Source organism: Prunus mume, linkage group LG4 (assembly GCF_029339155.1).
Source record: "Prunus mume cultivar Tortuosa linkage group LG4, ASM2933915v1, whole genome shotgun sequence".
Lineage (NCBI taxonomy): Eukaryota > Viridiplantae > Streptophyta > Magnoliopsida > Rosales > Rosaceae > Prunus > Prunus mume.
Window position 1 is genome coordinate 3,304,601 of NC_142701.1, and position 26,773 is coordinate 3,331,373.

A 26,773-nucleotide genomic window follows, 5' to 3' on the forward strand; every position below is an offset into this window, starting at 1 on the left:
TTTATAATAAGACTTGGAATCCATTAAGAAGATAATGGAAGACAACCAATACAAATTATGTTCTAAATACAAACTACCCACTAAAGACAAGCCAAACTGAGCAGTAACATGAGCTGCTGCTGCTCTGCTATGAGACATTTGTCATATTCTATATTGGAGGAGGAGATAATGGGGAGAGAAATGGGAGAGCGTCCAAGTCTTCTTTTTATTATTTTTATATTCATCAATTTTCATTACTAATATTATTTTTCTAATCTCAACAGTGGCCTAACATTGTGAGTAGTGTGACGATTTTGAGTAAAAATATGTGTTGGCTTTGAAAACTCATTGACCACACAGAAAGCAAAGTAGTCCGCATTGTAGCATAACACGTGATATGTATGAGCTCCTCTTTGTCAGTAAATATATACATATATATTTTATATATAATTATATATGTACTTTCCTCTTATGAGCTCCTTTAACAAGAAGGTGGCTGAGAACATTTCAGAGAGAGAGAGAAGCCAAGCTTGGGTTCTGGTCATAGAAAATATTCTAGCAGTTTTATGAAGAGATGGATATGAGTAGGAGGAACAGCTTTATTTCTCACTCTGTTCTGCTTCTGTTATGCTTTACCTTCAAAGATTATACTTCCATGGCATCTAACACCATCTCTCCAGGCCAATCTCTTTCTGGGAACCAGACAATCACATCACCAGGTGGTATATTTGAATTGGGTTTCTTCACACCAGGTAACTCTCAAAACCACTACATAGGCATCTGGTACAAAAAGCTACAAAAAGCAGTAGTTTGGGTGGCAAACAGAAACCAACCTATTTCTGATCCATCCTCTTCAGCATTGCATCTCTTCCAATATGGAAACCTAACCCTACTGAACCAATCCAAATCTGCAGTTTGGTCAACCCATGATCCTTCTCTCCCAGTATTTTCCAATTCTACAAAAGCAATGCTTCTTGACAATGGCAACTTTGTCATAACAGATGCATTTAATTCCTCTGTTATTATATGGCAGAGTTTTGATCACCCAACTGATACTTGGCTGCCAGGTGGAAAGCTTGGATACAGTAAGGTTACCAATGAAAAATTAACTCTTACTCCTTGGAGGAGCCCAGAAAATCCAGCACCTGGGATTTTTTCTCTTGAGATTGAACAAAATGGAACAAGTTTTTTGTTGCTGTATAATGGTTCTATTATGTACTGGACAACTGGGCCTTGGACAGGGAAGATTTTTACAAATGTTCCTGAAATACAGTTGAATCATTATGTTACAAATGTTACATATGTTTCGAATGAGATGGGGAGTTTTGTTTCTTATGATGCTGTCAACCCTGACGTATTTATTAGATACGTGCTTGACATCTCTGGCCAGTTCAAGGCCTATAAGTGGGGAAAAGACTTCCCCCAAGGGAATTCGATTTGGTTGCGACCCTCGGAACATTGCGATGTCTATGGATTCTGCGGTGCGTCCAGTATTTGCAACCAGCAGCAAGTACATCTTTGTGATTGCTTGGAAGGATTTCAACCCAAATCCCCAAATGATTGGGAATTGGCAGATCACACAGATGGGTGTGTGAGGAAAGTCCCTTTACAATGCAGTGCAGGCAATGGTGGAAATGACACGTTTGTGGTGGTACCGGATGTGCGCTTTCCTAATAATTCGAAGACTTTAGCAGCCGAGAACATCAATGAATGCAAATCAGCATGCTTAAGGAATTGCTCATGTACAGCTTTTGCTTATGATAATGGGTGTTTGGTTTGGACAGGGGGTCTGTTCAATGTACAACAACTTACACTTGATGAGAAAGTAGGCAAAGTGTTGCATCTAAGAATTGCAGCATCTGAGGCAATAGAGGTGAAGAAAGAGAGCAAGATCCTTTGGATTGTCATTGGAGTACTTGGAGGTTTGTTGGCTGTTTTACTCATTATTGCGGTAATTGCCAAGAATGAATGTTCTGGGGAAGGATTTGAGGCAGTTGAAGGCTCATTGGTGATGTTCAGGTACCGAGTTCTAAGAAGTGCAACAAAGAACTTCTCTTTAAAACTTGGGGAAGGAGGCTTCGGTTCTGTTTTCAAAGGGACATTGAAAAATTCTACGCCCATTGCAGTGAAGAGACTTAACTGTCCAAAGCAAGCAGATAAGCAATTCCTTACAGAAGTGAGGACTATTGGGAAAGTCCAACATATTAATCTTGTTCGCCTCCGCGGGTTTTGTGCAGAAACTTCAAAAAAATTCTTGGTTTATGATTACATGCCAAATGGTTCTCTAGAATCAGTTTTGTTTCAAAAGAGTCCCATTGTCTTGGATTGGAAAGCTAGATATAACATTGCAGCTGGAACTGCAAGAGGACTTGCTTACCTTCATGACGGGTGTAGAGAATGCATCATACACTGTGACATCAAACCTGAGAACATTCTGTTGGATGCAGAATATGCCCCAAAAATAGCAGATTTCGGTCTAGCAAAGCTCATGAGCAGAGACTTCAGCCGGATAATTACAACCATGCAAGGAACCAGAGGCTACATTGCACCAGAATGGATTTCAGGAGAAGCTATCACACCAAAAGCTGATGCTTTTAGCTATGGAATGCTGCTTTTTGAGCTCATATCAGGAAGGAGAAACAGAGATCTTTTAGGTGATGGGTTACAAAATTACTTCCCTACTCGCGTTGCGAATGTAGTAACCAAAGAGGAAGATGTTATCACCTTGTTGGACTGCAGGTTAGAAGGCAATGCTGACAAAGAAGAACTAATGAGAGCATGCAAAGCTGCTTGTTGGTGCATTCAAGATGATGAGAAGGATAGGCCAAGTATGGGGCAGGTTGTTCAACTTCTGGAGGGAGTTATAGAACTTGGCATACCACCTATTCCACAGTTCCTTGACCGTTTTTCGAAGAGTCTTGTTGAGGCCATTGATTACGACTATATTTCCAGTGCTTCAGATTCAAGGCATGGCTACTCAAGTAATATTACTATCTCTGGAGCTTAAACCTACCGACTGGACCTTCAAATTTCCAATTCTTTTGTTTGTTTCAATTAACTTGCAACTGATTGTGAGATCCCTCATCTCATCTTCATTAGTTTTGTAGTGTAAATATTCATGAAATAGTTACCCAAAATTCAGCTTTTTATATCTTGTTGTAAAGTTCTGTTTCTTCCATAAACATTGAAAGCAGAAAAATTGAGGAAAATGCAGTGCGGGGCCTTGTGAATGTTTTTTGTTTTTGTTTTTGGGGGTTAGTTTTAGTTGGTGTGGGAAATCTTGCAAAGAGAATATATCCACTAAAGAAATTCACCTTTTTTTAGTTTTAGTTGGTGCAGATTTTGTTTTCAGATGGTCATATCAAACCAATTCAGTTCTTTTGGGCACAACTTCCTATTTTTCTTCAAGTGTTTTTGTGGACCTCTGCCATTCCGGCAAAGCATAGCACAAAATGGGAAAGCCGTAATCTATCAACTCATGTGCAACTAAAGAAAGATTTCTAACTCGAGCTCAAATGAATAATGCTAGACTTATAGCGCATTTGTTTGTCATCTGAAGGATTCTTTCGGTGGAAGGAAGGTAGGAGTGCCAATGGAGTGCCTTCGGAGAGCGGGCAGATAGGGAAAGGGGACTGTAGATAGATGATCGAAAGGAGGAAAGCACTAGGAGAAGCAAACATGAAAGCTTATTAGGTCTAATTTTTCTCGGTTAATTTTTCAATTTTTTTATTAATTTAATATCTTATAAAAAGAAATAAAGGATTTTTAATTGATGTGATTATCAATCTCAACTTGCCACATAAGATGGTAGACAAATGCTTATAGCTCATGATCGTTATATCCATTGCGTCATGCAGTAGACCCAATCCCCTCATTTGTTATGCAGGACTATCTTGGCATGAGTTATGTTTAGGGACTATCTTGGCTTCGCTTGGTCCAAGTTGGATAACACTTATCATACATTTGGTATATGCTTGGACTATGACTAGATTTTTTATTTTTCAATATATATACACACATATTATATATATATATATATTATAAAATACATATATATACACATATATAAAATACTTCTTATAAAATACATATACATATATATATATTGTGTATATATACATACAGTCCCCTTTAGGGTACCCTACAATTTTTTTTCCAATGATCCAAACCATCTATTTTTTAGGTCTTCATTCATAGATCATCCTTACAAAAAATTAGACAAATCGAAAACCGTTTCGACATCTAATTGGGTCCTACAAAATCAATGAATACAGTGCTTCAAGAAAGTACTAAAATTTTCAATAACTCAATTGAATGGTCACATGATATCGGATTCAAATGATTTTTGTAGAGATGATCTTTGAATGTGTATCTACAAAATAGACGGTTTGGATTAGTGAAATACAATCCGAACATGTCCTCAAATAAGCTTATTTGAGGATCCTCAACATATACATATACATATATATAATCCCATTTCATTAAGGAATCCCTCAAATAATTTTATTTGAGGGACATCCTTTAAGGTACCTTACGAATTTTTTTCCAACAATTCAAACATTCTATTTTTTAAGTCTACATTCATAGATCATCCTTACAAAAAATTAGACAAACCAGAAACAGTTTCGACATCCAATTATATCCTACAAAATCAATAAACACGGTGCTTCAAAAAAGTACTAAAATTTCAATAACACAATTGAGTGGTCAAATGATATTGAATCCAAGTGATTTTTTTTGTAAAGATGATTTGGAAATGATTATCTAAAACATAGATAGTTTGAATTAGTGAAATACAGTGGGCCCTATAAAGATGTCCCTCAAATTATGGAAGCTAATTTGAGGGATCCCTCAGTGGGCCCTATATATAGGGATCCCTAAAATAATTATTTGATGGATACCCTTTAGGGTCCCCTATAAATATTTTTTCAACGATCGAAACCATTTATTTTTAAGTATACATTCATAGATCATTCTTGCAAAAAATTAGATAAATCAAAAACCGTTTCGATATCCAATTGTGTCCTACAAAATTAATAAACACAGTACTTTAAGAAAGTACTAAACTTTCAATAATTCAATTGAGTGGTCAAATGATATTGGATTCGTTGGCAAAACAAAATTGATATTTGATTCAAGTGATTTATTGTAGAGATAATCTTTGAGGGACATTCTTGTAGGGCTCACTTCGTATTGTATTTCAATAATCATCTCTACAATTAATCACTTGAATGCAAATTTCAACTCAAATGTGAGATATTGTTGGTTTTAGAAAGCAAGTTTGAGTTAAAATTTGTTGTCCCACATTGGCAGGAGAAAGGCACGAGGAGGGGAGAGATTATACAATGGTACCGTAGTATATACGAGGTAGTGATATGGCCCAATAGTTTTTTGACATGTAATAAAAACTTTGACATGTCAGCAATCAAACTGAAATCATAAAATATTAGCAATTAAATTTTACTTGGGCGGTATTTTAGAAATCTGAAATAATATAGTTAATTTTTTTATAAATATTTTATTTCGCCTAAGAAAAAAGTGTGCCTTGAAAATGACATTCATCCTTAACCTTATTTAAAACTAAATCAAAATAATATAATATGTAGGATAACTTAATAAACTTTTTGTTTTGTTTACATCTGTTAAGAAGTAAGGTAATTTTTTCAATGTTGTCTAAAAATTTGTAACAAAAAGTAATAAAAGACATTATATTACAACCAACATCGAAGTGCACTCGTTCATCTTATTGTATACTTAATTGAAATAATGTAATATGTAGCACAAATAAATAAACATTTTTTTTTTGTGTGTTAAACATGTTATGAACTAAGTTAATTTTTTAATGTTGTCTAAAAAATGGTAATAAAAAGTTATAAAAGACTTATTAAAAAAAAAAAAAAAGTTGGCCTGTCTAGGCCCATGTGTGGCCATCAAGCCCGTTAATTTGGGCTCTTGGACTTTGAAACCTCAGCCAGACCTAAGCCCAACTCAAAAAATTAAAAAGCATGTAAAGCCAGGTCCGAGCCTGGCCCAATGACGAACCCTAACTTAACGGATTGAGAGTGCAAGGATAACTGAAATTAACCCTATTTAATAAATTAAAAGATGGGCCTTAGAATATTGGGCTTATGATTTAATAAACCAAAAAATTAATTAAATATTTAAATTATTTTAAAAATTCAAATATCATGCATAATTTTAAAAATTTTCCCCAGTTTAATTAATTAACTATTTGAATTGATTTAAAATTAGGTTTTTTAGGTTTTAGACATAAAAAAAATTTTGAATATGTCTTCTTTTAAAAATTTTCTCTCTACTTTTGCTTTTTCCAAAATGTCCCTTTAAAATTCGAATCTGGTATAATTTTATAAAATTGTCTGATCGGATTATATCTCTAATAAATACATGTTTCAACACGTGCCAGTTTTTATATTTAAACACAAGTCCCCAAATTTTGAATCCTCACTAGAAAACTCGTGTTTTTTTTTTTTTTTTCTGCACATTCCCAACGTCTTGGACTATGAGGTAAAGTTCTTATTTTTCTGCTTTCTCAAACTATCAGCTTCAAGCATCAGCCCTTCCAATTGGGACTCTGTAAGTAATATAGACTAAGCTCGGAATTTAACGCCATTTCTTTGGGTTTGGATTTTCGCACACCAACTGTTTGAATTATTGTCTGAGACATGAGTTCACAACATTTGTTGCATTTCTTCAAGGATTAGGGCCCTGTTCAGAATATTTTATGATGTAGTCTTGTACCTCTATGGAAACAGTCAAAATTGTTCAAATTCAAGAGGACTGGCATTTGGGGGCATTTGGAATGATAAAGAGTTTGGTCTTGCCTTGCAAGGTGTGTTTATTATCTTCTTCTTAAGATACTATGGCATTTAAGTTTTTATCTGCCAAGTTTCTCTACTTTTGATTTTGTTCAATATTTTTTGTTGTGACATAGGCATTGAAGTTTCCCTCTGCAAAGTTTGAAGGGTCTAACCAGTTACAGCACAAAGGAACAAAAATGGAGCTCACTATAACACGCCCTGATGATTGGCATCTTCACCTTCGTGACGGGGAACTTCTTCAAGCTGTAGTTCCTCACAGGTTACTTTAGATTGATAATGAAAATATATGCGCGTATATGTTCTTGTAGATTATGGGTTGTTGTTTTCTGATGTCAATATTACCTGCAGTGCTAGTCACTTTGCGAGAGGAATAGTGATGCCAAATCTGAAACCTCCCATCACCACCACAGCTGCAGCTGTGTCTTACCGAGAATCCATCTTGAAAGCACTGCCTGCCGGTAGCGACTTCACTCCTCTTATGACTCTCTATTTGACAGATACCACAAATCGTAATGAGATCAAGCTTGCAAGTAAGCCCCCCACTTTATTTGATAATGCAGCCAGCTTTTGATGCCGTTTTTAAAATTAAATCATGCTTCAACTCTAGTCAACCCATTTAAAGCTTCAAAAATCTTCGTTTTATCATTCTTTTTGTTTTTCACGATTCAAAATGATAGCATAACTGAGAGTTGATATTATCCGTGGTGATATAGTTGTCCATTTTCTAGTATTTGTTTTCTTTAAGTATAACAAATTGATGGTATGTTTCTACTGCTAAACCTTGTATGCCTCATCAAAGTTTTTCCTTTCTAATATTGCCACCGTATGTATCAACCTTTTATTCTTTTTTGTTTTTTTTTTCCTTCATTTAATTTTTTTTCTTGTCTGTTTGTTTGTGATAAGTTTATATGATTTATCAGTGGTCCAATTTGTATGATTTATCGTTCATTTGTCTAGTTAGATGCATGCAGGCATTTTTTTAATTTTTATTTATTTATATATAGAGCTTTTCTTCTCAAAATGGAATATGCGCTTTTGTTTTTAAATTTTTTCTTTCTTTTTCTTTACTTTCTTAGATTAGAGAATAGTGTCCCCTTGTTGATTCTGATTATATCAACAGAAAGAAGTGGGGTTGTGTATGCTGTAAAGTTGTACCCTGCTGGCGCCACAACAAATTCTCAAGATGGGGTTACAGATCTTTTTGGAAAATGCCTACCTGTCCTCGAGGAGATGGCCCAACAGAATATGCCTCTGCTGGTATTCTTACTACCTCAAAAGCTTGAACTCTTTTCTTTGTCTGCTTGTACCGAAGTGTTGATTAGGGAGTTTTGATCATATGTTTTCTTTCAATTATAATTGAGGGCATGAAAAGAAAATTCATTAAAGCAGCTATTTCCTTATAGTCACAACGTTAGGCTGGCCAGCATTGTTTTTAAAGTAAATTAAGTCAAGTAAAATCAGACCCCAATTTTAGGTTGATGTCTTCACAATTTACATCCTGCTGGCATGTTTGTAGAAAAAAGCATTTAATTTTAGGTAGAAGAGGAAGCTCAGAAATTAACTTTTTCTTTATTATTCAGAATTGGAATTTAAGATAAATTGTTATGTTTTCTTTATAATTATACCGGAGGTTTCCCATTGTAGGCACATGCAGAAGCTGAGAAAATTGTGTTTATATTTCCTAGAATTTGAATACTATAATTACTTGCCTTTTGTGTTATCATTTAGGGTTTTAATTTTACGTTTTGTTAAATCTTATTTAAGGCTTTTCTTGTCATTATGGAATTGCCTACATGTAGGCCTTATTGTAATAGATTTTACAGATATTTCCTATATCTGTGCATGGTTTTAGCTAATTTCGAGCTGTTAACTGACTCATTGTTTAACTTTGATGTAAGTTGTACTACAACGTATAACAGATTACATGTTGAAGTGTACTTCTTTCCTTCACAAGTTGTGTTGTTAGTCCATTTGTTGACAACATCATCTGGAATGACAACCTGTAACGAACATCATGTGCTATTTTATTTTAGGTTCATGGAGAGGTTACAGATGCTGACATTGATGTATTTGATCGTGAAAAGGTTTTCATTGACACTGTTTTACGACCTTTAATCCAAAGACTTCCACAGCTGAAGGTTGTGATGGAGCATGTCACTACTAAGGATGCTGTTAAGTTCGTAGAGTCTTGCAAAGAAGGTATGCGTAATCAGTTAAACGCAACACATCTGGGTTCTTGCATTCATGATTTTCCTCCTCTTTTTGGACAAGAGATGCATTTCAACAACTGGATCCAAGTTTTGAATTGAACATGCCAATCTCATGTAGTTTTATTTTCTAGGTTTTGTAGCAGCAACAGTTACTCCACAACATCTTCTTCTCAATAGAAATTCTCTTTTCCAAGGAGGATTGCAGCCTCACAATTACTGTCTGCCTGTACTCAAAAGAGAGATTCACAGTAAGTTACATTAAAATATTTTGGATGCTGCAAACCTTTATGTGCTCAATTGGACTTTCAAGCATTGTTGCTGGTTTGTCCTCGTGGTGCACTCTCAAATTATTTGATCTTGCAGAGTTGCATGTTTCACTTGTGATTTATAAACAACAAAATAAGTAATCAAGTAATTTTTTAGTTCTCTCTCTCTCGAGCTGATTTATTATTCCTCATTTAGGACAGGCTATTGTGTCAGCTGTAACCAGTGGAAGTAAAAGATTTTTTATTGGAACTGATAGTGCTCCTCATGAGAGACGAAGAAAAGAATCTTCTTGTGGGTGTGCTGGTATATACAGTGCCCCTGTTGCTCTATCGTTATATGCCAAGGTCTTTGAAGAGGTAATAATTCGGATATCTGCTTATGTTGATAGCTACCTGTTTGCACTTATGTTTCACTTTCTTTTTGCTAATGGTTAATTTCATATGTAACCAGTGAGGCATCATAAAAACATAGTTTGGTCATGTGTATATAGGAAAAATTGGGAAGTTTGGGAAATCTTTGAGGATCTAAAAGGTTGGTGATTAAATATAGATTGGTCATGTGTAATGTTGAGATACAAATACACAGTGCAACAGAGTGAGCTGATCCAAGTAGGAGAATCAAGGAGTGAAGGAAGGTCAAGATAATCATGCAGTGAAATCTAGTTATTACACTTGGAAAAATAAATAAATATAGTTATGATAAATTCTACCAAATAAGGATCTTTGTAGCCGACCCTATACATTTGGTATTCCAGTTGAGTTGAGTAGATAGGTTGGTAGTTTCATCAACTTACTCTGTGTCTGTTCTATTATATATTTAAATGAAAACTGTGATATTTGCTACATTTCTGCTGCCAATAGGTTTACATGTCAGTGACACAGCATGGTATTACAAACTTTTCTTATTTCAGGCAGGTGCTCTTGACAAGCTAGAGGCCTTTGTAAGCTTCAATGGGCCAGACTTCTATGGACTTCCTCGAAACACTTCAAAGATAAAGCTGAGCAAGACTTCATTTAAGGTACCAGACTGCTTCTTGTTTCCATTTGGAGAAATCATTCCAATGTTTGCTGGGGAAACACTTGAATGGCAGCCATCCTTCAACTGATTCATCTTTCCGTACTCACAGACCAAGTTGTTGGAATTTACTTGTTAATCATTCATCTTTCTCCTAATTTTCACCCCTGCAATGCTGGAAATTCGAATTAGAAGGGACCCGGTTTTTATGCTCATTTCATGTATACGGATTGTGAAGCTTAATTTAAAATTGATAACATATTTTAAATGCTTGATCGATCTTCTGATTGTGATTTCCGGGAAATAAATGAAGACTGAATTGAATATTAGAAAGATTCTTTGCTACTCGTCCGTGTGGGAGAAGCTTTAATAAATTACTGATTAGGTATCTGGTTTTTGCAACACTGCAGCTTGTATCTCTTCTTTAGTGGATATTACAGTCTTTCTTCCTTCAAAGAAAATGACCTCTCTGTAAATCCTCTCCGTTTCAAATCCATCTCTACACAAAGCTTTTCCTTCCTTTTGACAAATGATACAATTTCGTTCACTTGTTTCACATATTTTCATTGCGTTGCGATATTGCTCAATTTCATTTCGTTGCATAAACAAGTACCCATTATTTTTTTCATTTATTGCCATTTTATCTGCGTGCACTCCCATATGCTTTGTTTCCTCATACATTCTTGTTTGAGCTTGCATGGCCAAAAACTTATTAGTTTCTTTACACTTAGAAATCCAATCTAATCCGGAGTTACGATTTGTTTTTTAATGTAACACTTGCTTGGTGTTGTCAACCAACAAAATTATAAGATGTGATAGTAATATGTATATATTTTAAGGTATAACATTAATAATTGATAACATCGCGTGGCGTGACGGTGTTATTATCAGATCGCAAAATTTACCCAATCAGGAAAAGCATTAAATTATCACACTTGCTTAACACTAAAAATCAGCCCATTCCATCAGCATGCAACAAACTAACTACCGAGAATGCAGCATACGTGACCACCTTTCAATTCCTACGCAATTGCCTCTCTCTCTCTCTCTCTCTCTCTCTTAAATGTGTTTGATAAGTAGAAATGGAAAAAGGTAGCATTTGTCTTGTACAATGAAGGTGGTGGTAGAGAATTTGACAGGAAGTCTCTTTTATGTTCAAGTGGGCAACAATGCCACGGTTGCTGATCTAAAGCGAGAGATTGAAACCCAACAGAAACTCCCTTACGACCGTATGATCTTGATTCTCGGCGCTGATGATCATAAACTTATGATGAAGGATGATGGCGATGATGGGGTTTCGCTGGTTGATCATGGAGTTCAAGATGAGTCCCACATCTATATCTTCTTTGATCCCCTTGATGATGGCTCCAGTCACCGTTTTGTACTTACCTGGCCTGATTCTCTCTTGGGGTGGGCATAGCTGAGCTCCCATGCCGAAGACCAAACATTCCAAGGGAGAAATCACGGAAAAATGAGAGGGAGACTAAAATAGCAGATAGTGAATCTGGGATTCATATATTTCTTATTTTTATTCATGACCTTCTGATGGTATGGATAATCATTTGTTACCTAGTGCTTTACAAACATTAGATAAGAGGCTTTTCGTAGTACAAATTAAATTGTTTTTGTAATATGTAGAGTAATATGCTTTTATGCAGGTTTCTTTATTTTTTTTCTCTTTTAGAAATTTACACACAGCATTAATTCATTTTAAAATATCTTTTTATATATAACCGATAGTCTAAACAACTTTTTGTTTTGTTGAGAAAATAGTATAAACTACTTTCTATGTTAAATTAATCTAATTTACCGAGAGGAAAATTTGAACTTGAGTGCAAGAGGACGGGATAATTGACCTAACCATGTTGACAGGACCCGCTCTGAGCCGAACCATGCGTGCACCGAATTCCATTTTGGAATATGAGTCGAACCCTATCGTGCCCGACACCTACACCTAGGTGTCGGGCATGCATTCAGATTCTAAAGCCGAATTTGGGTCGGGTCCTATCACATGTAGTGTCAAATGGCCTAACCGACGTATGTTCATTAAATTTTAACATAGAATCACAGTGTTGAGTAGTCTCAAATAAATTGATTAGGGCAAAATTAACTTTGAGTACTTATGAAAATACTTTTTTTGTACTTAATAGTTGGGAAAGTTTCAGCAATACTATGTGGACTTTAAGTCGTCGGACACTTTGACCACCTAAACTTTGTTTGTATTTTTATTTATTTGCGACATTTTATGACCTAAACTAAACTTTGGTAGAAAAATATCATATGTTGTCAAGACTGTTAGGATTTCCTTTATAAAGAGTCGTATGCAAGTCACATAGCACATGTACTTTCTTTTTTGTGCCAGCTGTCATATAAATTTTTTAAAGTTAAATATCACACCTATAGGTCCATTGGGCATAACTCAACCCAAGATATTGGATCTAGGTGGTTAAGGAGGACAATATCGGTGCATACTTTGGACAGGAGTGGGCTCCTATTAGACCCGTTGGTACAACAATTAGTATCATAGCCTGATTCGGACACACTACACTTGGTTCAAGGTGGAGCCATTAACATGCTTGATGAGGTGACTCAAGCAAATTTGTAGACCAAGCAAATTTGTACCATCGGAGAAAGGTTGAGTGGGCTAGTGAAGCAAAGTCAAAGGCTCTAGGAAGTCATAGTGGCGGCCAACTAGGCGGAGTAAGGGCTCCTAGCAAAGGAAGGCTCAAGAAATCCTTGTGGGACGAGGTGGAGTTGCGGGGGATATGTCATCCTTGGAAAATGCAAGTGTTCTAACGGGCGGGTTACCTTAGCTTGGATCTCATTGGAGAATACAACAATAAACTACAAGTTTAAATATAGATTATCCACTTCTAATTGCACCGATACATTTTAAGTTAAAAATCCCCACCTAAAGGTTCATTGGGCCTAACCAGCCCATGATATTGAACCTAGATGTGATTAAGATGGGGACAATAATGGTGCATGGTTTGAACAGGAGTCGGCTCCTATTGGGCTGTTGGTACAAGACAAATGTCGCAAAAAAGTAAATGAATGGATAAATAATTGAGGTGGTCAAGTGTCATGCTAAAATTTTGCCTTACTAATTTTGTCTAAAGTCAATACAATTACCATAAAACTTCTATAGATGGTTAAACCAAGACTATTGTAGCTAATAATTCTTGCATATCAATATCCACTGCGACAAACAGCACCTTTAAATACATATAACAAATCTCCATCATCAACACCATGCCATCTGAGGCTGCAATTGTCCCTCATGATCCTCTGCTTGTGTATGAACAAATACTCATCAATTGGCAGAGTTTTACTGCTCAAAAGCAATTGCCTCAGGTCATTAACTGTGCTTGAGTCCTTCATTTCCAATGGAATCATGGCAGCATTAAGTAAACTCGAAGAAGTTTGTACCACTACACTCAACCTTCTCACGGGAAGCTCATCCCTTACACGACTCATGCCCTTGAGGAACACAATGATTTCGGAAAATTCACGTATGCCATACTCACTTAAATTGCGAAAATCTTCATGTAGCTCAATCCCAGAGAAGAAGAGTGACATTCTTTTGATGGGGGTACCATCCATGATCTGTAATTTTTCTTTAAGGCTACGCACGGTTTCGGATCTATCCACCTCTATGTGAAGTTGCCTTGCTGAAAACTTTATGGTAATTATAATTTTACTAGAATGGTATGAATTTAAAGGAGGCCCCATCCATTTGATGGTGAGGTGAATATTTGTACCTTCAGTGATAATTGGATAATCTTCCATGTCTAGTCCATCTAATAACTCCCAGCCAGAGACTACAAGGATTTGTGAAGCCACTGGGGCACCCAAGATTTGTTCTATCTTTCTTTTGATTTCAACAACGGGTTCTTTGAGACTCACTTCTATGCTAAATTTGTGTCCCCATGAAGTTATAATAATCACCCTCATCCTATCCTTATTAATATGCTAAAGACTAGATGTGTGATAGTGTTTTTATTTTTCTGTTATGTGCCAAACTAGCTTCAAGAACACTCAAATACCACCTTTTAGTGGCTGGGCAACGAGCGGTTTTTATGGTCTAGATTGAGAAAGGAAAATCAAATTTTGATGTTAAGAGTCATGTCAAAGGAATGAGCATTCCCATATATTAATCGCATGCCATTGTATTCTAATTCATTCAGAAAGCATTCTCGGATGCTTTGACCAAAAGAAAAAAAAAGCATTCTCAAATTTTGTTCATGATTCATGACCAAGATTCATGCTTGCATGAAACACACTCTCTCTCTCTCTCTCTCTCTCATGCATGCATGAGCTTAAAGAAAAAATCCCAATCTGGGATTTCGTTTGACCGTTTGAGTATTCTTTTATATGTGTGTCTGGTTTCATTTCTTTTAGGGTCTCCTTGGTTAAGACCTTTGTCGTTAACTTATCGAGCCATCCCAATGCAATTGCCTTCTATGACCGTAGCCATGTCAGCTAAATACATATAAATGTATTTAAGATTCATACACTATCTGATCAAATTATTAAAATTTAGCTTAACCCCATTCAAAGTCATTTTTCCTCAACTACAACCCATATATTTATTTTTGTTTGAATAAAATCCTACTTTTTTCTAAATGAAACCCGATGAGTAGGATTCAACTCGGTAAGTTACCTAATCAAGCGCAAAATCGAATTTATTGTACTTTTTGATTCCTAAAATACCCCCAACTAAGCCATGAGTGCATTTTGTATATTAATGTAGGAACCAATATATAAACAATTTTTGATTGGATTGTAACTAATGACACACGTTGAATTTGGAAAGATCCCCAAATGGATGCAGGAATTAATTTGGAAACTTTTTTAAATTTAACAATAAGATATAACATACCTAATCGGTTTATTTAATTAAAAAAATAAATATTTATTTATTTATGAAATATATGTGATTAATTATCTATTGTATAGTTTTTTATTTATTTATTTATAAATATAATAGTGTACATACAATTTTATGTTGAAAAAATAATGTACCTATTACTTTCTTTTACGAAAAATAATGTATCTAATATAAGTTTACTTATTATTCAAATAATATATCCAACTTTAATAAACATATTTTGGATATAATTTACCAAATAATTTCCTATTATGCAATAATATAACTTGTAATTGACCTATTATGGGGATATTTTAGGTATATTAAAGCCAACACATTTATAGGTATAATGTGAAAATAATTTACCTACTCGTATTGGATATATACAAGATATAAAGGCAAATTTGTAGGTATATTATATTGTATTGGTAATAATTTACCTATTATATTTTATTGGGATGAAATTTGAAGGATTTTTTATTGGTTGAAAATTTAAGGATTTTTTTATTGGTCGAAATTTTAGGTATTAGAGGAAATGCCCCAAAAAAAGAAAAAAAAATCAGATTAATTGATATGCTATAAATGAGGAAGTATTAATTAGAAATGAGGGACTTAATGACATGCTTGAAAATCGTTAGGTTGACTTATCTGAAGTCTGGTGGCAAACAATGTAAATATGTAGGAGTACTATGACCTTTTATATCTTACGAGGCATTTTAGTTTGAATTTCTATTTTATACATAGATTTGAAATTAATGGGTTGATGTCTAGGAAATGGAAATTGTAGGGGCATATATTATACCAGCCCTAAAATATGTCTAAAGTGATATTGAAACTCACGCAGACGATGATATTGACTAAAAATTGTCGTCTCAATAGTACATAGACGACTGTATTGAACAAAAAATGTCGTCTAATGGTACATAGAGTGAATCACCGTCGTCTTAAGTGTCACAATAAACGATGGTCATCTATACGACAATCTAGTAGTACATTAGTAGACGGTGGCCCACTGTCTTGTGATACGTTTTTTGTTCTAGTTTGATCTCTTGGATTGGAGCTACATAAGAGCTTATTTAATTAAGTTTGGTTTCATTGCTGTTTGATGTGACATGATCATGAATTGCATTTCAACAGTTTCTTTCTCTATTCTTATTAACGAAACCGTGAGGGTTTTGTCCCTTCTAAAGGTACAAGGCAGGGTGACCTCCTTTCTCCCTACCTTATTCTCTACATGGAGCCTTTCATCAGGAACTTGAACAATTTGGTTAATTCCACTAGAACTCAGGTTGGTTTAGTATCATCCCCTTTTGGTTTTCGAATTTCGAATTTAGTCTTTGCATATGATTGTCTAATCTTTTTTCTAAAGCTACGCCCGCAGCCGCTAGAAATATTTGGACAATTCTTGAGGCTTTCACTACTCAGGCCAGCATATTAATTTCCATATGTCTACCATTTACTTCTCATCCAAAGTCTCCACCAATGTAAAAAATAATATTAGTACTATCTTGCAAATTCAACACAAAACCACTGTAGGGAGATACTTAGGTTTATATCCACAATATTGTTTTTTGGAAAGATCACCAAAATGCTAAAGAGTTAGGGCCCGTTTGGTAACGTTTTCGGAGAGTGTTTTATGAGAATATTTTCAGAGAATGAAAACAAGAAAACGAATTTGCATTTTCATGAATTGAAAATGCGTCTGGTAGATTAATTAGAAAACATCTTCAGAAAACAAAAATAATGAAAACGTGTCTGGTAGTACAATTTGAAAATAATAATATGTGAGTTATTTTGAAGTGTATTTTTGCTAATTTCAGTTTTTTTTTTTAAATTTTTCAAAGACAAAATTTTATAAACAATAAAAAATGTATAATTTAACAAATAATAAACTCTAATGTCTTTTTTAAAGACTAAAACTATCTTTATCTCAATTTTTTTCCTCTCTTTCTTTCTTCCTTTCCTTCCTTCCCAGGCCCATGCCCTTCCTTTTTCTCTTTTTCTTTCTTTTTCCTATTTTCTTCTTCTTTTCCTTCCCAGACCGTTTCTTTTTTCTTTCTTTCTTCCTTTTTCTCTCTTTTCTCTTCTTCTTCCTCTCTTAATTTTTTCTTTTCTTCTTCTCCCTTTTTTATTTTTTCTTTTCTTCTTCTTCCTCTCTTATTTTTTCTTTTCTTCTTCCTCTCTTTGATTCTTCCTGTTCTTCTTCTTTCTTCATAACCATCCTCTCTCTGTTTCCATTTGTCAATGGTTGGTGGTGGTCCGATTGGGTGGCAGTTATGGTTTCAATTGCTTTGGTGGTGATTGTACTTTGGAGGTACCGGTGCGGTAAACTAGACGATGGGTCTGGATTTGGGGAGATGGGTTTCCACAGTGGTGCTCCTCGGTTGAATTTTTTTTTTGGTCAAGTGCTTGATAAGTAAATCAAGATCTCAGTGATTTTAGAAGAAGAAGAATAGCTATGGAGAATTTCAAAGACAAGAATCGATGTTGATTGGAGAAAGAGAGATGGAAAAAATGAATTACCATATGGACTTGTTTGGGGCTGTTGAAAATCATGGCCGAATTTAAAGCTCGGGAAGAGATGGCGGCTGGGCTTGGAGGGCTTACGAAACGGCTGGGCACGGTTGGGAAAAGCTGGGCCTGCGAGACGTGGGCGAATAGTTTAGATAGAGATTGAGGTCGGCCGGATCCTTTCTTGCAAGGCTACAGCCAAATGAAATTGTCGGCCGGGTTTTGGAGGGCTTGGCTGGAGGGTTATAGCCGGGGTATGTAAGGTTTATGCGACCGGATTTTTGTTGCCCAAGAAGATGCGGTCGGGGTTGCCCAAGGAGATGCGCCTGGGTTTTCTCGAATGGTTGAATGAGGCTGGAGCTTTGTTTGGTCTCCAAAACTGGGCTAAAAGGGTTTTGAGTCGGAAGATTGACTGACTTATTAATATATATTAAATATATTAAAGTCCTATACATATAATAGGGCAATAAGGTTTGGGAAATACAAGGCTTTGCCCCCGGCGCACATTTTTTCTTCACTAATATCCCCTCTTTCAAACCTAATCACAAATGCCCCATATAAAAACTCCCTAGTGCCAGCGTATTGCCCTTATGTCACTCTTTTTTTGGTTCTGAGCTCAGAGCTCTCACTCTCGCTTACTCACTCACTCACTCACCTCTCCTCTCTTGTTTTCTCTCTCCCTGTCACCCACATCGGCAATGGCAACTGTCACCTCCTCAAAACCCACATCGGCGACGGCGACCTCACTCTCTCGCTTTCACCGCTGTTCTCCACCTCCATCTCTCACTCTCTCACCTATTTCAACTGCCGTTCTTCCCCTCCGGTTTGACAAATTTCTCAATTTTCTACCTAGAGATGACGTCCCAGTACCTAGCTTAGCTTTTCGCCTTTACTTTCATACCCATATGTAATTTGGGTTTTCTTCTGCTTGTTTCAATTTCATACAGTGTTCTAGAAAGTTGTTCAAAATCCAAATTCTTGGTACATTATTTTATTTATCATGCTTATTTGCTTGTTCTGAATATATGGTTCTATTTGTTTGGTTAGGCTGAGTTGATGAGTGCATGAAAAAAAAGGCATGCAGGTGTTCGACGAATCACCTTAATGAGTGCACTATGGTTTTCTTTGAGATACAAACCAGTTGGGACAATTCTCCTAGTATATACTTAAAGGTGAACTTCTAGGAGGACCCAATGAACCCATCTAAATGGAAGGAAGAACATGTGAGTTTTATTATAATTTGTTTACGAAGATGTCTTTACAGTGCATTATGGTTTTGTTAGATCACCTTTGACATTAGTTTGATTACCTTTTAACAATGGTTGAGAAATGTTCCTGTTTTTATATGAAGACCTACACAAGTGCCATATTATGTCAGTTTCTAGTGAATGGATACTTGGTTGTGTCATTTGATATTTGGAATTCTATTATATCTTGTTTTCTTATTTTTCAACTTTTGTGTCATGTCTTGAGTTTCTTTTGTTTCTACGTCGCCATTTAACTTGTGCTGTGAACAAGTTAATACTACACTGTTTTGTGTCATTGTGAAATTGAGAAATAAAGTTCATGTTATTATTTTGCAGGAATTCTAAGGGCTATGATATGGCAAAAAAGTATGTGAGCAAACAAAAGAAACATAGAAAGGGTTTGATGTTGCTGCTTCACATGGCTAGGTTTTGCTACTGCTACCTCTTCCTCATTTACCTAAAAGAAAGGGTCTATATCTCTAGCATTTGCATCCAAATGTCCCTTGCCATGCCCTGCCCTACCCTACCCTGCAATACTAGCTAGCACTACTGCCTCTATTGTATGTGGTCCCCTGATTTGGTTTCTTTGAGCCATGTGATGCTTTCAGCTCCCTAGATCCAACTCCAATGGCTATTTTTTTATTAAGTCATAATTTACTGTTTATAATTAGGACCTGCGGTTTGAATTTTTTAATTTGGAACAATCCATGTATGCTGTTAAAACATGAAATGGTGCAAAGCCAATGCTGAGAATAGAAAAAAAAATAAGCAATATGATCATACGGGGGTTAACGTCTATGTAGATGTGTGTTGATCAAGCTTGAGCAGTAAGGCCTTTCGTCTTGTGCTTAGTAGGTTTGCTTTTCCTCGTCCATTAGATGTTTTCCAATTCTGAGATGATATGATACTCTTCATCTTGGCATTATTCTCATGGCTGTGAAATTTCAGTTTGCAATGAATGGCTATATCAATCTAAAAGATTATTTTGTGTAGAAATTGAATGAAAGTAACTTGTACTGCATACCTCTGTGGTGTCTATGTTCTGGAGTTAATGTTGTTGATCAATGATCAGCCTCTTTCATAATTCTTTCATTGATTAATATTGTTGTTCTCTCATTGTTCTGGAGTTAACTTGATTGAGTTGTCATGCACTACTGAAATTTTGGATACCATGTGAGTTATAAGTTGCAAATGAAGCACAGAAGAAAAAAATTGTACTCTATTTTTATAAGAAACTTAGTCTGCTTTGAGTTTAAGTTTGTCTTTTCTTGATACATAAGTAGGAGATTTTAAATTGGGCTTGTTTGTGCTTTTGCGCATCTGCATATATAGCAATAAAAGGAAGGTGATGGTTCCAATAGAGCAGATCAAAGATGTACCTCATTAATACCAATTTGTCTTTTGTATTACTTTGTATATACATATTTATATATGTACATATTGACATTGCTTTATTTTGTTTCCATTGTAGATGAAGATGATGGATGAATTTGAGAAGGTGAAGGAACAATTGGTAGAGTACGAGATCATGTCACGGCCCATATCCCACAAGCTTGGTCTCTAGTGATTCGAAACCCTAACTCTTAAGTCTTGAGATAATTGACTCTTTTTTTTTCGTGACAGTTGGACCTAGATTTTTGGCTTCTAGAAGATTGTTGTCATTGAGAACCTTCACCAATTTGGGGTGGGACAAGATTCCATTTAGTTGCAAGAAGTGTACTGTAGTTATAAGGAAAAAAAACATGCAATTGAGGGACTATTTGTGTATCAAACAGACCATGTAATTATCTAGTCCTCATGGAATGAAATTGAGTTCAAGTTTACCTCAGAAATTTCAGTCTTGAATATGTTGTTTTTATGATATATTCGCAAGTGTATGCAATGGAAAAATACTTTTATTTATATTATACATTGAAGAGAGCACATTATTATGTGTATATATAGCTCATTCTTCTTGCCTTTTGCATAGGGATGGCGATGGGTCGAATTGGGGGTGAGTATGCCATTCCCACCCCATCCCCGTGAAGCTTTTTTCCCCCATCCCTACCTTTTTACTTGCAATATAGACTTTAAAAAAAAAAAAAGGATATACGAGGGCAATATAGTAGCAATACACAAGCAATAAAGGGCTATACAATGACAATGCACAAACTCCATACTCCCCTATAAATTTATTCCAAAATAGACTTGAAGAAGAAAAAAAAGATATGCGGGGGCAATACAGTAGCAGTACACAAGCAATAAAAGGCTATACAATGGCAATACACATACTTCATATTCCCCCTATAAATTTATTCTAATAGACTTTAAAAAAAAGGACATACATGGGCAATACACAAGCAATAAAGAGCTATACATGTGCAATACATATTTGTCATGGCATTTGTCAATTAAATCACTTATTTGGTTACATTTGTACTTTTTTCTTCTTTGCAAGGGGAACGATGAAACCATGGAAACTAGAGATTGAAAAATTTCCTTCTAACTTGACTTTCATAAATTGATGAACTAATTATGTTATCTCATTACATCTTAAGATATACCCTGCCACCATCACAACCCTCCCTCTCTCGATCTCCAACCAACCTTAACACCCAACTTCAAATCTGGGTTGTTTGAAACCCAGCCCCCTTCCCCAACCTCAACCCCTCTCTCCCCTTCCTCTCTCTCTCTCTCTCTCTCTCTCTCTCTCTCTCTCTCTCTCAGATTACCATCTCAAGCCCATAGGAGCCCCAAAAATCAAGCTAATCTGATTCAGGTATACCCAACAAAAACAAACCCAAATTCATATACGTGTTGTTTTTATCCCAATTAAATTGAATCTATTTAAAAAATATATATTTAAATGAGTTATTTTGTAGTTAACATTGTTCTTACCAAAAATAGGGATAAATAGATTCAATTTTCAAAAACAAACAAACCAGAGCAAGACTGTTATGATTTCCTTGGTGAGCTTCAGCCAAGAAACAAAAAGAAAATAAGAAAATGAGAGAACTTTGTCTCCTCTGATACGAATCTGAGAGAGAGAGAGAGAGATGGTGGGATCTGGGTGGGGGTTGGATTGTACTGGGTACATTTTTAATTATTTGAATATTTTTGTCTTATTTAATTTATAGTTATTTTTTAATTATTAGAATATTTAATTATTTTTTTATGTGGAGGTGGGCTCCATTTGCCACATCACTCTTCTAATTGGTGGATATGATCCATGTGTATGAAATTACAAAAACACCCTTGCCACGTCATCAAAGTTAACAGACTTTTAGATGGAGTTGACTGCATGGGGCAAAGTGAGTCACCAAACCTCGGTCAAGGGATGAAAATGGGTCATTTTAAGTTTGGGAGGGCAAAGTGAGATTTGACCAAAGTTTCAGGAGGCGCTACAGTAAATAAGCCTAGTTTATATGTATATATATATATATATATATAAATGAATATAAAGTTTGAATCGGGCAGACCAATTTAGAGATTCACGAATTCGGAAATTATGAGGGGCATCATCATGCCATTCCAAAGATTGAAGTTCTAAGCCACCAATTTCAAGCCCAAGATTCTCGGAGGATTATATGAACATAACGGAGGCCTCACAAGGGAAGAAATCAAGGGATTTTTTATTGTAACTCCGACTGTTCCAAAGCAAGAAAGAATCAAGCATGTCAGAATATCTCAATCAATACAATCCTACGGATTTAGGGGGCCTTGGAAGGAAAGAAGTTGTAAAAAGAGTTGACCTTTGGCCATTCAATGGCCAGCCTATGGGCTGACGAGTGCCCTATATAAACCTTGCTCGATAAAGGCAGAAGACACACAACATCAGACATAGTAGGGAGACTAGCCCTAATTAAGTCTAATGTTTCTGGCATGCTAATCATGTTATGTCCTGTTTTAGATGTGCCCCCAAGTGGCGAAAGAAATGAACAAATCTTGTAGTACCTTTTTCTGGGGTAGTGATAGGATTCCTCCTATCTCTTGGAAAAAAGTCTGCCTTCCCAAAGATCTAGGTGGTTCATAGGTTTAACTTGCTAACCCTTGCAAGTTTGGCTAAGTTGGGGTGGAAATGCCTTCCTGGGCTATAGCCAATGGCAGCCCTTGCCTTGTTTCCACCCATAATTGGTTGGTTAAAATTGTTACTCAAAAGAAACTCAGGCATAACGATTTCTTTACTATAATTAAAGAAAAATCAAATAATTGTTTTTTGCGGAGATATATCTTGGATGCTAGACATGTCTTATGTAAAGGTCTTAGGTGGGTGGTGAGAAATGGCAGTTCTATCTTTTTCTAGAGAGTACTACTATTTCTACCCACATGTCGTATTTTCTACCCACCTTTATCGTCAAAATTTAAAAACAAATTTATCCATTTGTAAAATGACTTTTAAGGACTTAGATAAAAAATAAAAAAATAAAAAATCTATTCTCCTTCATCCCTATCAGCCCCAACCCCTCCCTTCTCTCCCTCATCCAGACCAACCCCAAATCAAAGTTCCAATAAAGCTTCAAAATTTCCAACTGGGTCCAATAGAATTCCATCAGATTTCTCCTCAGTTTCTAAACCCAAGGACACAAGCTTTCTATTTCATTTGCTCAATTTGCTCTTCGTCTTCTTTCTAATTCTAGCATTTCTCTTTGTTATTGTTTTCGTTCAATGGAGAGACGATGAACATTGAGAGCGATTTATTTTTATTTTTAATAATACTTTACAGAGGATATCACGCGTTTTGATTGACAGAGGTTGAAGGTTTGAAGCATGCTTTGAATGAAAGTAAGGAGAATTTATTTGAATTAATAATTAAAAGATATTTTAGGAATAATGGTGGGTGTAAAAATAAAAGGGCAATGATTTCCCCACTCCTATTTTATCCACTTACACTCCTTTTTTAGTTATAAAAAAGGAATGTAAATGGATAAAATAGGAAAAAAAGGAGTGAGGAAATCACCACTCAAATAAAATTGTGTTTTTTCAAATTTACATGGTGGGTGGGAATATAAGGTGGGTGGGGAAATAACCCATTGGGTTTTGCCTTTCCCACTTCTTGACCTAATTTCTCAACATTAAAGACTCCCCTTAAATCTTAAAAGAAAGTCTAAGATTTTATTACCAATCACAAATGGGACAGAAACAAATTTTTTCAAGTTTTGGACGATGATTTGGTTGATAAAATTTTAACAACTCCTCTTCTTATCTCTGTGGGAGCAGATATTTTCGTCTCCAATCACAGCACGCCACGTGGAAAAGAAGATTATCTTTTTTAATTAATTAATTGAACCAGTTTATCTGGCCAATTAATTAAGGGAGTTTCACTAAAACACCCAAAATGGAGGTTGAAATTATAAAAAAACCCAAGCACTATTTAAACATATAAACACACCCAAAACCCATCATTATACACACTCAAAACCTATTTATAAACACACCCAAAAAGTTGACTTTGGGGTTAATTTTGGGTGTGTTTCTATGTTTAAATAGTGCTTGGGTTTTTTTATAAATACATGTCTAGGATTGAGTTTTTTTTATAAATTTGTAATTAATTAATTGGGATAAATATCTTAATTAAATGATATTATCTTTATTTAATAACATAATATCATTAATTAAGATATTATCATAATAAAGAGAAGATAATGTCATTATCTCAGAGGCTCCTATAAATATCAGCATATTCTCTACGAAACCCTAGCCCCGAGGCTCCTATAAATAGATGACTTCATTCATTATTCAAGGTACATCTAAACCTACTCCTTATACCCGAGAAAAATACCCGAAACTCTTTCTCCCTCTTCACTCTCCAAATTTTCTCCACACGGCTCCGGCCGCCCGGTTCACACCCTACATAAACACTACTCCGTACCCTTTGCTTGGCTATTGTTTTTCTACAAACACTCGAACTAACTTAGGCATCGGAGGGCCTTTGGCCAACACCCCCCGGGTGTGGTCTATTTACTCCAATATGTTTACAGGAATCGAGAAGAGAGAGAAGGAAGATCGAAGGTTGAAGGATCTAGAAGCGAATATTCTCCCTTGAGATTATTTGCACAAACATTTGGTGCTTTCATTGAGAGCACGAGTTATACTCAACGCGTGCTCAAGGAATTCGTTCCTCCTATTGTCCAATCCACCGAAGCCTTCCAAACAACCATGGTTGGAAGCAAGCGCACGAGGAGCAAAACCGCCGCGATGTAAATCTGCGACGACCCAAAGCCACTCCACCCACGATCCCGCGATCGACATGGTGGCACCACCACCTCTCACCACCGTGCCACCTACCAGACCCGCAGTCGGATCTTAGCAACCTCCGTGGCACGGCCACCGAGCATGGTGGAACCTCCCATCAAGGTGGGCTCGTTACCACCACCGACTTAGGCCCGGTCTTGGAGCAACTTCAAGCATTCCCTCCATTGCCTCCACGCTCGACGCATGCTCCTCCATACACATCCAATGAAACCCTAGCCCATGTGCAATTGGGCTCCACACACTTCTCTTCTCCCGATCCACGAAGTCAAGCAGATCTTGATATGAGAGTTGACCAGCTAGCTCAGAGGATGGACGACCAAACCAATCTGATGAGGCAGCTCCTCCACCAAATAAACTTGGTTCAAAACCTTGACCTTGGACAACCGGGCGAAGAGAGAATGATGGATGAACGCACCTATCAGGCAGCTCGATGGGTACCAAGCGGTCGAGCAGGAATGGGCAGACAAGGAGAGGGACAACAACGTGATCGACTTGCTGTCATGTCACAAGCATCTGCAAGCCACACACAAAGCAACGTGCAAGAAAGACTCGGCCCACGACTTGACGTTTGCACTCGCCTGGGCCCGCAGGAAATGTTCATGAAAGGCTAGGTTCCCGGGAGGTCAAATTGATAATCGCTGCAATCGGGATCATGAAGAGAGGTGCTCCGCTACCCGCTCGCAAAGAAATATTCACGAAATGCTAGGCCCCCAAGGAGGTCAACTTAGTAACCCGCATAATGAGGACTGTGAAGAAAGGCACTCCACTAACCGCTCTCGAAGAACCAATTCTCATCGCCAAGTTACAGAAAATCCCTCGCAAGCACGGTCCACTAACACGCCGCCTAGGCAGCGCAGCCGAGAAGATCAACCCTTGCAAACCAACGAGGAAGTTACTCGGTCTCACCCAAATCGTAAAGGTCATCAACGTGACCGACTAGCCATGTGTGCGGAAGACGTTGAGAAGTTTGTGAATAACCGACTTCGAGACTTAAAGATTGGTGGAAATTTCGAAGATGCACTACGTGTTGAGGTAGACCGAGCAAACTCATCACCTTTCACCGTCGAAATTGAGCAGGCTGCTCCCCCGAAACGATTCTCAATGCCCTATTTTACATGCTTCAAAGGCGATTCCGATCCCGAAAGCCATCTGAAGCATTTTAAGAGCCTTATGATCCTCTACAAAGCCGAAGATGCGCTAATGTGCAAGGTGTTTGCAATGACTTTGCAAGGAGCAGCTCAAGACTAGTTCCACACCCTGCCATCCGGGTCGATTAGCAGATTCAAGGAGCTTGCTTATGTCTTCACTAAAGAATACACTTCTTATCGGTCAATCAAGAAGAATCCTGACCATCTGTTCAACATGCACAAGAAGTCCAATGAATCCCTGCGAGACTACATCAAGAGATTCAAAGCGGAGAGGGCAAACATTGTAGGATGTGATGACCAAATTGCGTCCTCTGCCTTCAAGAGGGGTTTCAAACGAATGTGAGTGTATCGCGAGTGACCATTTATCTCGCCAAACACGGTAGAAGTCTTCGCTATAGCAGAGCGCTACGCATTATGGGACGACGACCGGATCGCCACAAAGAAGGCTGATCAAGTA

General features: G+C 36.6%; 2 protein-coding genes and 1 pseudogene across 6 annotated transcripts; 2 read left to right on the plus strand and 1 right to left on the minus strand.

Moving 5' to 3' along the window:
* The first annotated feature begins 442 nt into the window (after positions 1-442).
* Positions 443-3,178, plus strand: LOC103328381 (G-type lectin S-receptor-like serine/threonine-protein kinase At2g19130 pseudogene; annotated as a pseudogene). Its single transcript, XR_016126390.1, has one exon. The product of XR_016126390.1 is annotated as a G-type lectin S-receptor-like serine/threonine-protein kinase At2g19130 pseudogene (transcript).
* Positions 3,179-6,423: 3,245 nt separating this feature from the next.
* PYR4 (pyrimidin 4) lies at positions 6,424-10,654 on the plus strand. Of its 4 annotated transcripts, none has more exons than XM_008230773.2 (9): positions 6,424-6,504; positions 6,753-6,829; positions 6,932-7,077; positions 7,167-7,348; positions 7,939-8,075; positions 8,852-9,017; positions 9,160-9,276; positions 9,491-9,651; positions 10,206-10,654. In XM_008230773.2, exons 2-9 carry the CDS (start codon positions 6,800-6,802, stop codon positions 10,398-10,400), a joined length of 1,134 nt encoding a protein of 377 aa, XP_008228995.2. In that variant the 5' UTR covers positions 6,424-6,504; positions 6,753-6,799; the 3' UTR covers positions 10,401-10,654. The 4 variants fall into 4 exon arrangements, with proteins under 4 accessions (XP_008228995.2, XP_008228994.2, XP_088906816.1 ...); XM_008230772.2 differs by having other exon boundaries at positions 6,431-6,573; XM_089050690.1 differs by having other exon boundaries at positions 6,451-6,573; positions 6,696-6,829.
* Positions 10,655-13,371: 2,717 nt separating this feature from the next.
* On the minus strand, positions 13,372-14,389 carry LOC103328383 (ubiquitin-like domain-containing protein). The gene has a single exon (XM_008230775.2). The coding sequence runs from the start codon at positions 14,261-14,263 to the stop codon at positions 13,499-13,501; it is 765 nt and encodes a 254-aa protein (XP_008228997.2). The 5' UTR covers positions 14,264-14,389; the 3' UTR covers positions 13,372-13,498.
* Between the last annotated feature and the right edge of the window lie 12,384 nt (positions 14,390-26,773).